Source organism: Cupressus sempervirens, chromosome 5 (assembly GCF_028749045.1).
Source record: "Cupressus sempervirens isolate cs-2001-9-10 chromosome 5, ASM2874904v1, whole genome shotgun sequence".
NCBI lineage: Eukaryota > Viridiplantae > Streptophyta > Pinopsida > Cupressales > Cupressaceae > Cupressus > Cupressus sempervirens.
The window spans coordinates 375,936,148-375,953,326 of record NC_143122.1 but is presented as its reverse complement, the minus strand read 5'-3'; the positions used below and the strand labels follow the sequence as shown (position 1 = coordinate 375,953,326).

General features: G+C 34.8%; 1 protein-coding gene across 2 annotated transcripts in view; it reads left to right on the top strand.

Annotated features, from left to right (window-relative positions):
* Positions 1-7,210: 7,210 nt before the first annotated feature.
* The window catches only part of LOC149556330 (uncharacterized), a 220,752-nt gene continuing 210,783 nt past the window's right edge, over positions 7,211-17,179 (top strand). For both annotated transcript variants that reach the window (XM_089830591.1, XM_089830590.1), the window contains exons 1-2: positions 7,211-7,339; positions 13,061-13,195. In XM_089830591.1, coding sequence (XP_089686717.1) covers positions 13,105-13,195 — 91 coding nt within the window. In that variant the 5' untranslated portion in view covers positions 7,211-7,339; positions 13,061-13,104. The remainder of the gene's footprint in view (positions 7,340-13,060; positions 13,196-17,179) is intronic.

Sequence of the window (17,179 nt, the reverse complement as noted above, 5' to 3'; positions counted from 1 at the left end):
AGGAGGTGTTATCTATTCTGGAGAGAGAGTCATTGTATGCCAAAGAATCTAAATGTGAGTTTGGCATGACTGAGCTCCTTTACCTTGGGCATATCATTAGTGCAGATGGCGTTCGGGTTGATCCCGAAAAGATTAGAGCTATTGTAGAGTGGCCTACTCCCACAAACCTTACAAAGCTTAAGGGATTTTTTGGTTTATGTGGTTTTTATAAGAGGTTTGTTAAGGGATTCTCACAGATTGCTACGCCCTTGAAAAATCTTACCAGGAAATAAGTCTTCGTGTGGATAGGGGCAGCACAGAGGTGTTTTGAGCATTTCAAGCGGGTAATGTCTTCATGTCCAGTTCTAGCTCTACCGGATTTCACAAAGCTTTTTGAGCTTCATTGTGATGCATCAGGTGATGGGATTGGAGCAGTATTGATGCAGGAGAAGCATCCCATTGCATTCGAGAGTACGAAGCTCCGAGGAGTTGAGAAGAGTTATTTTGTCTATGACCGGGAGATGTTAGCCATAATGCATGCATTGGCCAAATTTCGATCATATTTGGTAGGTGGACGTTTTGTGATCAAGACTGATCACAACATTATTAAATACTTCATCAGCCAGCATGATCTTAATGATTGACAACAAAAATGGGTGACTAAATTGCAGGCTTATGACTTTGACATAGAGTTTGTCAAAGGTATGAAAAATGTGGTGGCTGATGCCTTATCTCGGAGACCTCACTTATGTGCTCTGGCAGAGATTTCAGGAGATTGGAGAGATCGAATTATAGCAGAGTATGTCAGAGATGCTTGGGCTTCTGGATTGATTTCAGGTACCATACAGGATGATCACTATGAGGTGATAGATGGATTGATAAGAGTTCAGGACAGGGTTTATTTGATTCCATCATCACATTTGAGAGAGGCGATACTGAAGGCATTTCATGATGCACCCACAGCTGGACATCCGGGGGTCTTCAAGACCTATAGGCAGATCCGAGAGCGGTTTTCATGGAAAGGGCTCAAGGATGATGTTCATAGGTATGTTAGGGAGTGTGTGGTTTGTCAACAGAATAAGGGAGAGCACACATTTCCTGCAGATTTATTACAGCCCTTGCCCATTCCTGATAGGAAATGGGAAAGTATTTCGATGGACTTCGTCACTGGTTTAACACGAGTGCAGGGAAGAGATTGCATCTATGTGGTGGTGGACCGCTTGATGAATTTTGCTCACTTCTTTGCTATTCCGTCCACTTACACAGCAGCACAGGTGACAAATCTTTTCTTTAGAGAGATATTCAGGTTACATGGGCTGCCTAGATTAATTGTCAATGACCGGGATAGTAAGTTTATGAGTGTTTTTTGGCAAGAGTTGTTTAGGTTGTGTGGTACAGATCTTACACCTAGCACTAGTTATCATCCACAAACAGATGGGCAAACAGAGATTGTGAATAAATGGGTGGAAGGATATTTGAGGAACTATGTAACTACACAACAAAAGGCTTGGATCAGATGGTTGCATATGGGAGAGTATTGTTATAACACCACTTATCATATGTCCATCAAGATGACTCCTTTCATGGCACTCTACGGTTATGAAGCACCTAGCTTCATGGATTTAGTTTTGGGGGACAGTAGAGTGCCCAAAGCCAAAAACTTATTGCAGGATAGTCAGGACATCTTGAAAGTGCTCAAAGAGAATATACAACAGGCCCAGAATCAACAAAAATTGTATGCTGATCAGCACCGAATAGAGCGTAGCTTCGAGGTAGGGGATATGGTTTATTCGAGGCTACAACCATATAGATAGTCATCACTCAAAGAAGAGCGGAGCTAAAAAGTTGAAACCTAGATTTTATCGTCCCTACAAGGTGATTCTCAAAGCGGGCAAAGTCGCCTATGAGCTTGAGCTTCTAGAGGGCAATCGAGTGCACAATGTGTTTCATGTGTCTAGGCTTAAGAAAGCCATTGGTCAGAATGTAGTGCCTTCTGCAGATTTACCCCCTTTGGATGAGGAGGGGAAGCTTGTGTTAGTACCCGAGGCTATTCTGGACACCAGAGAGAGGAAGCTTAGAAATAGGATAGTGAAGGAGTATTTGGTCAGATGGAGAGCCCTGCCGGAGGAAGATTCTACATGAGAGAGTGAGCAAGTTATTCAACAGACTGGACTGAGATTGCTTGAGGACAAGCAATTTCAAGGGGGGCAGACTGTAATGTCCCCATTTTAGCAATTGACCAAGTGTGTGTGCGTTAGCCTTGTTTTACATGGTCCTGAGGGCTAATGAAGGGTTTAATGGGATCCTGGAGTGTTTTGGCCTAGTCATTTCCAGTTTGGGCCAAAACGAAGTTGATTTACTCAGTTTTAGGCATACTTACTATTTTTAGTAAGTTGGCAGGACACAGTGCAGGTCAATTTTGGTGATTGGATTTGATACTCCTTGGTGAGAGCTTTCCGATGAGCTATCACTTGCATTATTCGGAGTCCGATTGCTAATACATTTTAATGCTTGAAGTTTTATTAAAGTAACGTCTAATTTAATTGTAAAATATTAAAGTGTTACTTTAATATTTATTTTATGGGGATGTGTACCCAAGGGAGACATAAGGGGTATTTTAATATATGTTTTATATACTACACATCTTTTATCCCACATTGCCCATATGAGTTGAGCGGACCCTTGGAAATACAATAAAAGGAAGCATTTGTGGCTTCATTAGCCAAGTTGAATATGAGAAGAAATTGGTGTGTGAGTTGCAGCTCCGTTCTTGGCATTTGAGGACGTCTATCCTCTCTTGTAACATTCTAGACGTCATTCCCTTGGGGTTTGGCCTTTAGAATTCTTTGTTATTGGCTTCATTATCAGGCAATTTAGTTGCATTTCCAGCTACAGGCAGATTTGGTATTTTGCTCATATCTTCTTCACTACTTTTTCGACGCTTATGCCGCTTTGAGGGAATGATATTACGAAGGTAGTGGACTGATTGAAGGACTAAGCACTGTAGCAACAAGTTCAAAAGCATGGGCTGGAGTATTATGTCAATACTGCTAAAGTAATTAGTGAGTTGATAAATCTGCCATGTATTTGGTTTTATGAATTCTGAAAATAAAATTTTATTAGCAACAGTTCATTTCCACTTTGCATATTATTGTAGTTTCTTTCTTGTTTATGTTGTATGACACCATTTCCATGCACAAAACACAACAAACAAATAAACGGAGGAGGAAGATACAAATCATTTATTAGTTCAATGTAAATTTGCAGAGACGTGTTGGCAAAATTTAAGACATCTAAATTGGTTCAGTCCATTTCCAAACAAGCTATGGCCTTTGTTCCAAGGATGGCCAAAAGACTTCAAGAAGTCTACTTTTTCAAAATGAATGGATAATAAGTCCATCAATAGTGATATGGGAGGTGTAGAAGGAGACAAATAAGTGGATTTTTCAAGACAAGATAGAATTAATGGATAGAGTTTGGGACTTAATTCACAGAACAATAGGTGAAACACTCCAATTTATTACATCTAGGGGGCAGGCTAATAGGAAATTTTCCTCTTGGGATTGCTTGATTCAAAGAAGTTCGCTAGAGATTAGAATCAATTGGTTTAAAGATGGAAACAAGAGAGTGAACAAAAAAAAAGTAGGGAGAATGGTTTATGGAAACCACCGGAGGAAGATTGGATAAAAATTAATTTTGATGCGACCTCCAAAGGGAACCTAGGAGTTTCAGGAGTAGGGGCAATCACAAGAATGACTAATGGAGAAACCATAGCTATAGAAGCAGTAAGGTTTTCGGATTGAACTAACAATGTAGCAGAAGTACATGCAACTCTTCTAGATGTGCAATCAGGAGTAGAGTTGAAGGTGAATAATATCCATTTGGAGGGTGACTCAAAAATCATTGTTAATATGCTTAAAAAAGAAAATCACATAGTTGGTTTTTATAGAGCCAAATAGAGGAAATAATTGCGTTGTTGGATAGGTTTACCAACTTTAAAATTAGTCACATTTTTAGAGAGGTGAACCAAGAAGCTGATAAATTAGCAAATTATGCAATATTGTTACCCAATATTTGCGATATGATGATGGATAAATATAGTGATTGTCCTGGTGATGAGTTATGATAGAATGATAACAACATCCTTTCAAGAAGGTGGGAGATGTGCTGATAGGTTGTAATTATGTGATACATTTAAGGCTGATGCATAGAAGTACATGATGAGGTTTTCAGTGGCAGAGCTACCCGAAAAAGAATTAATGACGAGTGATGGTTAAAGCATTTGAAAGATAGAATGAAGAGAAAACTACTCTGAATTTAATTATCACTGGCAAAGTGAAAGAAGGAAAGAAAGTATGGCTTTGAAGCAAAGAGACAGAAAGAAGATGGAAGCCACATTCTTAGTTGATTCAAACAGACAAATGAAGTCGTCCAAAGGACCTGGAAAATGTAGTGTTCTGCCTAGCTTCAAACTAGACACGTTACTGAAACCCTAGAATAGTTGTATAGAAATGAAACAAGGCACAGGTTAGGAGGATGTACGAAATTGAATGGGGAGGGACAAAACAACGTCGTATGGTGGTGTCAATAACAGACAATGGAATGGTTGTACAAACACTTCAGAAGGCAGGCCATATTATAGGAAAACAATGGTCATACGGTGGTAATTTGAGGACCGTACGGTGGCAAATGGGGTAGCCGTACGATGCAGATGAGTTGGCTGTATGGTGGTGATGCAGATACTGTACTGATGGTGCATAAACCATATGTGAGGGTGTAGAGAAAGATGGCATACAGAGAATGGAGCTAGAGCTGGCCGTACGGAAGCTAGTTGGCCGTATGATATGAAAGGGGAGCCGTACAGATGTTGGATGAAGCTGTACGGTGGCTTAAATGACAAATTTGAAGGCCCAAATCAAACAAGGGGATGATGAACAACATAGATGGATGGTTGCGTGAGGAATGAGCAGTGCATAAACACAGATGAAAATACAAACACAAAATATTGGTCGAATCCAAAAAAAATAGATATAAAAAAATGGCAGTGCATAGAGAAAAGAAGAGATCGATCCAATAGTTATTCACAATTACAAATTCAAGCGAAGAAGTACAATGCAACAACAAAATAGGGTGAGGGTTGAATCCCACCGAAATTGCATGAGCCAAATAGGGAAGATCTTTCACTTTCGAAATGGCAAACAATTTCGAACTCCAATAGGAATCCGTAGTACAGAGAAATATAATCCATAGCATACCTACAGACTACCTACAATTGTGCTTAAATACCCATCGGAAAACTTTTTGAGGGTGTACAAAGGTAGCCAACGACAACTCAATCAACGAAAACAAAATAAAAATGGGTCCGAGATAAATTAAATCAATCGGCCCGTTGCAAAGCTTAATTAAATACATTTATTTTATGACAGGGACATTACAAAAGATGGGAAAGGGTGAAAGGGTTAATAAAAATAAAGACAAAGGAGATGATCTCGGCAGTGTTAGGGGTGATTGGCAACTAATTTCAAGAAAGAGCAATAAGAAGGTGCACAAACTTGGATGTGATCTCAATCTTCACTGCATGGGGTTTGGAGCTGAATAAGAGCACTTATGAAGTGGAATATGTGGCATGAGGTCTATTTGCTGATGATATGCTAGCTGGGCTGGAGTCAATCATGGAGTGGTCAATCCTTGGAATTGGGAAGACATCAGTGAGTGTTTCACTGATGAAGATGAGGCTCGCCATTTTGGATATGTGCCCTTCTTGCGCTGGAAGGCACATGCTGACAAACCATTAATGTATAGGAAAGCTAAGGAGGTGTGGCTGAGAGTAGTAAGGGAACTAGGGCATCTAGAATGGGTAGAGCAAGCAACTAGTGATGTGCCTTGGAGAAATGTCCCTCGACACCACAGAAGTAGTGATGGCTCCTAGTTGGGCTTAGGTGGAGACTGAGGTTGGCTGCTCGGAGGCAAATGGAAAAATAGTTTTGGTGGGCTTCGGCTTGTAGGAGGTGCGAGATGGGATGATTTTGAATGTTTGAAGTTGATGAGATGATGAGCGAAGAAAGGGCAGAACTTACAGTCAGCTAAGTGACATAGCTCAAAATTTGTGAAAACATAGGAGCTCATAGGGTATTTACTTTTATGCATTATTGGATATTGTAAAGATTGTAAAACTTTTAATAGTTAATGTGTAGAATAGAGGAAGAGCTTACAGGTGAATATAAGCAAATATGGGGAAGATATCAATGTAGGGATGTAAAGAACCAGGGGTAGATGTTCGATGGACTTTTACTTGATGTATTGTTCTTACTTTTTAAATTAATACGAAAAACCTATTACAGATAAAAAATAAATAATATACAACTATTTTATTTGAATTTGTATTAGGTATTAAATTTATAAATGTAAAAGTATAATTTAATTCAATAATATAATTTGATATAATAATAATCATTTAAAAAAAAAAATGAAATAGTTAGAAATGAAATTCGATAATAAAAATTAAAACTAACATTGTGGTAATTAGTACTATGCATAATTTTGGGGGCACCATATAGTAGAAATTTTAATCACTAGTTACAAGAAAGTGATTACAATATTACTATGTCGACAAGTACTAAAAATAGCAATGCATAAAGATAATATAAGAACTTTCCAAAAAACACTAATCAAATACTCTTCTAAAATTAAAATCAAATCTTAAATAAATTCTAGAATTATATTCATAATTTGGGGCACCAAATAATATAGAAATTTTAATCACTAGATAGGAGAAAGTGATTACAATATTACTATAAGTACTAAAAATAATAACAATGCATAAAGATAATATAAAAGAACTTGTCCAAAAAATAGAAATCAAATTTTCTCCTAAAATTAAAATAAAATCTAAAATAAAATATCATAAAAAAATAATATATCTAAAATAGAATAAACTTAATGGATAAATTATTATATTTAGTCTTAATTATGATATAAATTCTAGAACTATCTAAAATAAAAAATATTTTAAAATTTTAAAAGAAAAAGGAAAAAACTATCTTTACAAAATAAAAATAAAATAATAAAAATAAGATAATGAAAAACATTAGAAATATAATTTAATATGTTGAGAATGCATGAAGTGAAAATATAAATCTTGAGAACTAAAAATATGGTTTTATTGAATAAAGCGTTAAAAAAAGGGTTTAATGTTTCAATAAACCAAGAGTAGCACAATTATAGTTAAAAATATTATTTATTCCTCACTTGCTAGGGTGTTCAGAAGAAGCAGTTGTCGAAGCAGCGCACGGATGTTTTTGCTACGGAAGGCTTGCTCGTAGACAGGGATTGCAGTTTTGTTTGAAATTCTCTGTAACAGGTAACGGAATCTATGCATGCTACTCCATTAAAAACTTAGCGCCTGCAAAATCTGTTTTTCTTTCCTTCTTGGTTAGTCACTCCTGGTCATAACATCCATGGGAGGCAGCTAGTTAGGAAGGGTAGGAAATTATGCTCTGCTCCAACTCTGGCTGAAGTTTGAGGACGCAGGCAGCAATGAATGTGTTTGACTTAATATCGACCATTTTCATTTGCTCAAAAGTTTATGAACAGGGCCATCCCGAACGATCCAAAAACAACTGTATTCAGTGACACCAAAACACTTATGTTCAGCATTTCATATACATGTTCTATGGGTATTTTTTGGAAAAGGAAACTAGGCCAGTTGTTCATATAAGAACTATTACTTATAAACCATTATGATCTGCAAACACAAGACGCATCACTGGAGGAAGTTGCAGGCGGCTGGAAGAGTAGGAAACGAGCTCATCAGCTAGTGACATTGTATTCAATCCCCAGGTTTCTCTTTTATTATATCATGGCTAATGAAGATCGCCTTTTCTCATGTTTCTATGCACATCAATTCGTTGCCGAACATAAGTAATAATTGGATTGCCTGTTTTGCTTCTACATTTGCCCCAAGGATTGTCCATGGATATTATCAACTCTGGCTGTGTGGTCTTTTGTTAACTCACGAGCTTGCTTATTTGGCTCTTTCATTAATGTGGGCGGCCATAGTGCTTGCCCGTCAAATCATGTGCTTGCTTTTGGGTTTTTCCTTTCATCGCAGCTGCTCTAATGGTTGTGCTTGTCCCTGGAAGTCGTCGATTTGCTCTTTTGGTTGCCTGAGTGCATGCCATTCTTCCCTTTGTGAATAGGAAATAATGGGAATCGACTTAGCTTTTGTTTGTTAAGTGCAGAGATGTCTTCCAGCGAATGGAATGAATATGAACAAAACCTTATTTTGGCCAAGATGGCCTTTATCATTTGCAGCACAATCAAATTGGTTTCAAATCAAATTGCACGCTATACCATTAAATTGACTGGTTATAATCTAAGATCGGACCAAGCAATCACTGCAAATCCAAGCTATTGTGTGCTGCATGAGTATTGGGTTGCGTAGAATAGATTCAAGGTAGCATGTGATGTGTTTGACAAATTGTCAGAATAAAACCACTATCCTCATGCTCGCGTACAGAGAGGGGATGTTTAAGTCAATGCATAAAGTTATTACCAATGCTTATAGAAAGAACAGTAATAATTGCTTAACCCAAAGTATTACAAGAGAGCCAAAAGTCTTATTATTCGAACGATGTCCATGTTGGAAATTAAGAATAGAGGACGTGTATGAATGGACAGGCATCAAAGAAGAACTTTAAGAAGATAGTACCTCGTGGAATGCTATGATTGTAATATTAACAGAAGATGGGACTGTTGAAAAAGCTTTAAGAAACTTGAGCAAGTATAATCTGCCAGTGTATTGATACACTCACGAGTGCAATTCTGAACCCATAAATTTTCAACTGTGAACGTCAAGTCTGAGACCATGTGGAAAACCACCGCCTATCCAAAAGGAGGTGTTGTGCACACCAAATTTTGCTACCATTGTATGTATTGATCTGAATCGATGAACCTTGGAATCATGGTTGGAGTCGTTTTTCCATGAGGGTGAACTGAATTCTAATTCTAGTTTTCCAATATCGACTTGCCGCATACCAAAGAAATTCCTGTAACATTAGATAATGTTACAGAGTTCAACTGAATGTGTACCTTGAAATTAGTGAATGTTTTTTTTCATAGAATTTAAAAATGGATATATGCATTGGGAATTAGTGAATTCTTCTACAAAAACAAACGCATTACGAATGCGTCATGAGATTAGAATTGGGTGTATAATCTCGAATCTTAAGTGAATACATGCTAAATTAACACATTAGCCAAACAGTGAACGTACTGCAGAATTTAGATTCTATATTCCAACTGTTAAATAGAGATTGGCAGTACCAATCCATGGGCAATTACAGTCTGGTTTTCAACCGTGTAGATTTAAAAACCAACAAGCCCCATAAGGAAGTCTGTGCCCGAGATATGTATGGAAAGGAGACTTAGGAACCGCTGTAGCATGACTGAGAAGTTAAACGGTTATTCTAATTGAACTCCATTTGTTGCAATATTCGAAGAATTCTGTAATTTTTCCTTGGTTCAATATGTACACATGGTCTTAAATGTAATAAGTACTTCTGTTTCAGCAAGCATGATAATTGTATGCCTATGTGGATTTTTTATTTTAACTTCTTATGAAGCACTATTTTTCCTCAAGAGTAACTGTTGTTAAAAGAAATGCTTATATGATGGAATGTATGTGAGAAGTATATCTTTTTGATTACTGCAAATTAATCATTATTGTCAGTGAGTGTTTTTGGGTTTCCTCATGGGATGTGTGTAATGTGGCTTATCATGGAGGGATATAAATGGATACAATATACTTTGATTCTTTCTATCTGCTAGTTAACTGAATAGAAATGGATACACTATGTTTTGTTTCTTATTTTCAGTAAAATCTAGATCAAAGTGCTTTGGCCAAAGCCGTTTATTTTACTGCACATGTGTAGATATGCTATTATTGTTTTTTTCCTTGCCGCATTCCTGTTGGAATGAGTATATGGGAAACAAGATATTGAGAGCGGGGGTGAATCGGGATCTTAAACTTTTAACTTCAAAACCAATTACATAAATTCATACCAGATTCATCTCATATAATAGATCTACCATCAAAATTGTAATGCTGAAACATAAATGAAATACATCACATCCATAAAGAGTTCAACACATAACACAATGATTTGGTTACCCTGAAGGCTGAAGCACTTCAAGATGAAGGTAAAACTGGGGTGCGGATGAAATCCACAAATCTTCAATGTTGCAACAATAAAGTTAATCTGTTAGGGTTACAATGTTTGATCATAAGATATGATCTACCATGTGAGGGGTCTGCCCTGTAAAAAGCTTAAGAGACTATTAGGTCTCACCTTGTTAAAGGATTTTACACTCACAATGAAGTAAGGACTCTGTTAGGAGGTTTACATAGGTCTTTTAAGACCACTTTGTTAAGAGATTTACCCTGTCTCAATTAACAATAAATGATTCAGTACATGACCCTCTGTTTGCTCTAAAAGTTGATCTTGGGTCTCCTTTTTGTTATATCTCTAATCTGATCTCCTAATCTGATAACTCTGTTAAGTCCTTCACTGCTTTGATTGCTCTCTCTCTGATATGCTTTCAAACAACGTCTTCACTCCCTCACATGCACATACACTCATGCATCTCCACACACACATAAGGATACTTCTCTCTACACACGATTCTATGGTTAGAATCCTCCTTAAATAGATGTTCTGTGAAGGTTCTAGATCTTGATCAAGAACTTATACTTCATCATCTTTTGCCGTTTCTATCCCATTTTTTGATTGGTTGAATTGCATGCCTTGGGATCATTACCTTTTGAAATGACGCATGATCATCTTCTTAGCTGGCTCTACAAATATTAAATGTTGTAGATAAGTCGGCCAAAATGGTTTGCATATGTGTTTGTGCCATTACAAACTTATATGTCAAAATTGAACTACTCGGCACTTGAATGCTTTGATGCCCGATCATGTAAACTTCTTCATGCATTCCGTGGTTGGTGTGGTAAAAGCGCCCTGGCCACACTCCTGTTTCAGATAGTGGAAGGATGATGTCCGATGGCTATAGAGACTGAGACTTGTAGATGGACATATGTTCGAGGCATTTGGTTTCGAAAGTCTTCATGTGATGAAATGTATTAATCATTAGTGTAATTAGTCAAATGATGGGATGCAATTATGTATTGATGCATCCATTTGCATATTGTTACAATCAATCATATGGATTTTATTGTTGTGTCATGAATATATGATGTGTAGGTCAACATTATTGAATTCTACACATCACACATTCATGACACTCTAATTTCTTAATTAAACAAGTAATATTGTTTATTTTGATTTTGGTTAATGACATGGATAACTACTCGTAAATCCAGATTATAGTTTAATTACTTGAATGGTTAAATAGTCAACTAGGGTTTCATCTTTGAATTCCGCATTCTCCCACATTTGATGATGTGGCTTTGCTTAGTAGGACAGGGATCTTACAAGTTCTCTTCTTTGGAAGGATTTGTGGATATCAAACAGATGTGCTTGCTGGACCGATTGGAGTTTTATTTCAAAAGGTTTGATGGGAGTTAATTATATCCAAATATTTTGTTTTGGATAACTCAATTCCATCATAAAATAACAATGATATTCTGGATTTGAACTTATAGATTGAACTTGTTGGGCACACAGCTGTCTCCAAGTCTGTAAGATGAGAGGGTATTAGATTGTTCGATAGATTAATAACCTTGAGAATCTAAAATTCATTGGCCCGGAATTTGTGGCAAAAATTAATAATTTAGGGTCAGTAGTCGGTGCTTACTTTCAGAAGGTAATTCAAATTTACGCATCAAAATCAATACCCAGGTCATTGTCTTGTAAGTTCATAGATACAAATATCATTCCTGTCCCTAATTGTTAAACAACTTCGTTATAGATCTTTCTGGCTGATTCGTTGTTAGGAGTGTTAATAAATTTGTTGGTATCACTTGTTCAGTTTTGAATGGTTTTTTGTCTATTTACTGTGGTTATGTTCCCAATTTTTAATGAATGTCAAGGGCTATGTAGAAAAATAGAACTAAAATTAACAACAGCATAAGTAAATATTGAAAGATCTGCTACAGCAAACAAGGATGAAAAATCTTCATGATTCAATGATCACTGCAGTACAATGTCTATGCTTATATAGATTTTGAGCTAACAGTAAACTAGATGCATGGTAAGGAAATTTCTCCAAGTGTATGGTAGTGGAGGAAGTCTATATGACAACTGGCTAGAAAAAAATCAGTCAAGATTTTGAACTTCAGTTTACTTAGAACAACCACTTACATGTGGCGAGAATAAGTGAGTCAGAATGTTGATCTCAGTTGGAACAATTACGTACATGTGGCAAGTCTTTTATTTTCCAACAGACAATACACATATTCTTTTCATATGATATCCAGTAATTATTTACCAATAGTTATGATTTTTATTTCTTAAATGTCAAAGTGAGATAAATGGTCTGAGATTTTAGGAGATCTTTGTTGTGTTAAAAGCTTCTATCTATTAAATATTCTAATAAAATTAATAGCTTCTGTTTTACGTACATAATCAATAAAATTAGCAACTGCTGTCTTCATGCATGATTACTAATCAAGATGAAACTAGTGATGTCAAGGGTGATATACATATTCTTTTCATTTAACGTATGTTTAAAGTCCAGTAATTTTTAATTAATATTTACCAATAGCTATGATTTTTATTTCTTAAATGTCAAAGTGAGATAAATGTTCTGGGATGTTAGGAGACCTTTGTTGTGTTAATAACTTCTGTTTATTACATATTCAATAAAATTAATAGCTTCTGTTTACATACATAATTAATAAAATTAGCAACAGCTATCTTTATGCATGATAAGTAATCAAGATGAAACTAGTGTTAAGTCTAAACTGATTAAATTTTAAATGCATAGTATGTAGTTATTGTAGACAATTACATCATTTTTGTTAAAGGAATTTAATATTTCGTTTTTGGTTAAGCAAGTTTTACAATCTTGTTTATGTTTAGAGAATTGTTCTCTTTTCTAATTCACATTCTCGTGCCAGCTCATATTATTTGAATTTTGAAGTCCAGAAAGAGTTAGTCTACAATGGCTGGCTCTCGACTTCAGAAGAATAAGCCACATAAAACTCGGTTTGCATCAAAATCTTCAAGGCATATACACAAACTATCTGAGTCAGGTATGCATTTTAGTTTGCAATTTTTATGATACATCATATTAGGAGGAATAATAACTTGCATTCTATAGTTCAATATATTTTGTCAATTTGCTTTAGTAAATCAGTAAGGTGTCATAATAATCTCAACACAGATGGAGGTCTTTGTTGCCTCGTGTTGTGCCTTTTCATAGTGCTTGATCATGAATATGTGCAAGAATGATGAATACATACAATCTGAATTTATACAGTATTTTTATCTTGTATTTTTCATGGTACTATTTGGTGGGGGTGGGGGGGGGGGTATGTTTTTTTTGTAAATAGTTCAATATATTTTTCCCATTTGCTTCTATAAATTATTTGAATAAATCATAATAATCTCAGGATATCCTTTCTTTGGAGGTCTTCCTTGCTTTGTGTGCATGCCTTTTTATAGTATTAGATTATTCATTCGTGAAAGGTTAACAACTCCATGCAATCTGAATAATACAGTATTATTATTAGCCGGAGTCCATTAGCATTGGACAGAATCTATTTCTGCCTTTTTTTCTGGATCGAAATTGCTTCATAGTCTTTTCAGAACCACTGAGAGGGATCATTTGGATATATAACTCAAGTTGTTTGCTAGCAATGGTATAAGCAAGAAGTAAGTAGAGGCAGATTTCATATTTTGGTTGATTGTAGATAAAGTTAAAAGAATCAAGATCCACCAAAAAATAGAATATCAAATGGATAAGCAGAAGAATATCTATTTCCGGTCAAGGAATACCTTAGCAATTGTATTACATCCAATGATATACTGGAAGCAAGGGACAGTTCAAATCTTTTTAAACTTGTGAATATTTTATCCAGAAATAATGATAAACAGCAATAAACAACAGTAAACTAAAAAATAGGCACAAACAGACACAACAACATATCCTGGAAAAACCCTTCTGTTCAAGTACTATGATCTCAACTGAATACCATGTATTGACGCACAAAGCAATCACACACAGTGACACACACACACACATATTGAATTGAGAGACTTCATATCACAGCCGAAGGTTTCTTCAATTTCCAAAAACAAGTCTCTTCATATTTCCAAACACATGACTCTTCGCATGTTGCATGTCTCTCTATATAATAAAATGTCAAATATTTAGTGACGCCTAGCACCCATTGAATGCCACATCATGCTCACTTGGAAATATCATCATAAATCTTTCCTCAATTTCAACATATATCAATACCAGAGATAAAGATCTCTATAACAGCTATAATTTTCAGCAAAACTACCTTATTCAGATCCGAGCTCTTTCAACATATATATTACATTTTTCAATTACACTATTTTTGTCTGAGTAGCAGATGCTAAATCATATAAAGTGAAATTTGTGCACCTTCCCATTTTCTTTTATCAAAGTGAAATTCTTGCACCTTCTTGCCCTTGCACCGGTATGATTTTCTTACACCCTCTAACCTTTATGAATTTTAGTGAATTAATAAAAAGAAAAGATTCAAAACAATAGACCATCAACAGGAATAAATAGCTCAGTAGAATCCACCATCTAGCTTATTATGCTGACCTACCTTGTGACAACAGATAATTCTATCCCCAATAAACCAGTAATCATTGTAATGTCCCCTGTTAAATTAGACATAATTGTTACATATTTAACTCAATCCTTATGTCGTATGTCGTAAGATGCAATAATTTTCATCTACTGTATTCATAAAAAGATATTAGTTTAATCAAGACAAATTATCTATTAATTCTCACATACCTAATCATATTACTATTTAGCTTAATGATGGAAGGTGTAGGTGTTATCCAAGTTGCCTAGATACTAACTTGCAATGGATTCCCTCAAAGTATACTGGTCCAAGTCCATATACCATCTCGGTCTTGCCGTCAAGGCTTCCAGAGCACTGATCCCTACTCTATCTTGGGACAAAGATCCATTGCTTGGATTTATACAAGCCCCTCAGTAACATCACAACCTTCCCTTCTCAAATTGAAATAGTAATAGGTCTTGAATAAATATACATCTGTATAATACAACTGACATAATTATGATATTATTCTTAGTAATAGATTATATGATGTATATCTAAGACAATATACTGGTTCTTTTATGCCTGATATAATACAGATATAATATTTTGTAATTTAATATCAAATCCTCAGATACGTTACAACATCATTTGCTGTCACAATAAGCTTGTCAGCAATGTAACAAGTTTATTTATTTTCTTATCTCTTCCTTTATGATTAGTAATAAATGTATTTATAATCTGCTATTCTTCCATACAATAGCAGATATGATACGTATAAAAAAAAAAGGAAATGTGCGATGATGAAAGGAATGATTTTAATCTATATTAAATATCCTAGACACTGAAAGACTGCATCTTATGGAGGATAGACATGTTATTTGATAATGACTAATTAATAATAATAAACTTTGTTAACTAAATATATAACTAAATTAATATTTATTATGATTATATTTTTACTAATTGATAATTATTAATTTTAATGATCAATATATAAATCATTTTCTATTTATTTATTTTATAAAATATTTCTTTTGCGATTTTTTAAAATTACTTATTAAAAAACTCTAGGATGGGGACATCACAGTCCTACCCCCCCCAAATTGCTTGTTCTTAAGGAGTGTTAACTTTTACAAGTCTTTCACTGCAAGTAGTTGCGGAACTCTGATATTAATCTGAAAATTCATATCTTTGAGTCTTGCTTTCTAGATCAACCAAATAAAATATATCTTTGAAAGCATATGCATGAATATGTGAAGGCACGTGGCATACACTCTAATGCATGAAGACACAAAGCATACACATTGAAGACACAAAATATGCACATTGATGCATGAAGATAACAAGCATGTACAAAGTAAACACATATTGTTGGGTTCATTCATTCATAATATGTATGATCAATTCTTTATTGATAGAGTTTCAAGTATATGTGTATGTACGTCTAGATTCATTTTCATTAGAATGGTTCTACGTTTTATCCTTTTATCTTTTACCTCTTATAATGTCCCTTGTTAGGTTAGACATGATTATAAAATATTTAATTCAAATTCTTACATTATATATACTAAGATACAATAATTTCAATCTAAGGTATTCATAAACTGTATTAGTTTAATTAGGACAAATTATCTATTAATTCTCATATATCCAATCATATTACTATTCAGCTCAATGATGGATGGTGTAGGTGTTATCCAAGTTGCCTAAATACCAGCTTGCAATGGATTCCCTCAAAGTTTATAGGTCCATGTCAATATCCCATTTTGGGTCTTGTCCTCAAGGCTTTTGGATTGCTGACCCCTACCCTATCTTGGGAGAATGATCCATTGCTTGGATTTATATGAGCCCCCTCCTTGGTAACGTCACAACCTTCCCTTCTCAAATTTAAATAGTAATAGATCTTGAATAAATATACATTTGTATAATGTGACTGATATAATTCTGATTTATTCTTATCAATAGATTTATATTATGTATATATTAGACCATATTTGATTCTTTATCCCGGATAGAATATAGATTTAATATTTTATAATTCAATATCCAACTCGTAGATGCATTACAACATCATTATTTGTAACACTAAGCTTGTCGGCAGTGTAACATGTTTTTCTATTTCTCTTCCTTTATGATGAGTAACAAATGTATTTATAATATGCTATTCTATCCATAACATAGTGCGTGTGTAGTAATGTGTGGTGATGAAAGGAATGATTTTAATATTCATTAAATATCATAGACACTGAAAGGCTCCATCTTATGGAGAATAGACATGTTATTTGATAATGACTAATTAATAATAATTCACTTTGTTAATTAAATATATATTTAATTAAGTATATTATTAAATTATTACTTATAATGATTATATTTTTATTAATTGATAATTGCTTATTTTAATGATTAATATATAATCATTGTTTATTATTTATTTTATAAAATAAATATATTTTAGTATTTATT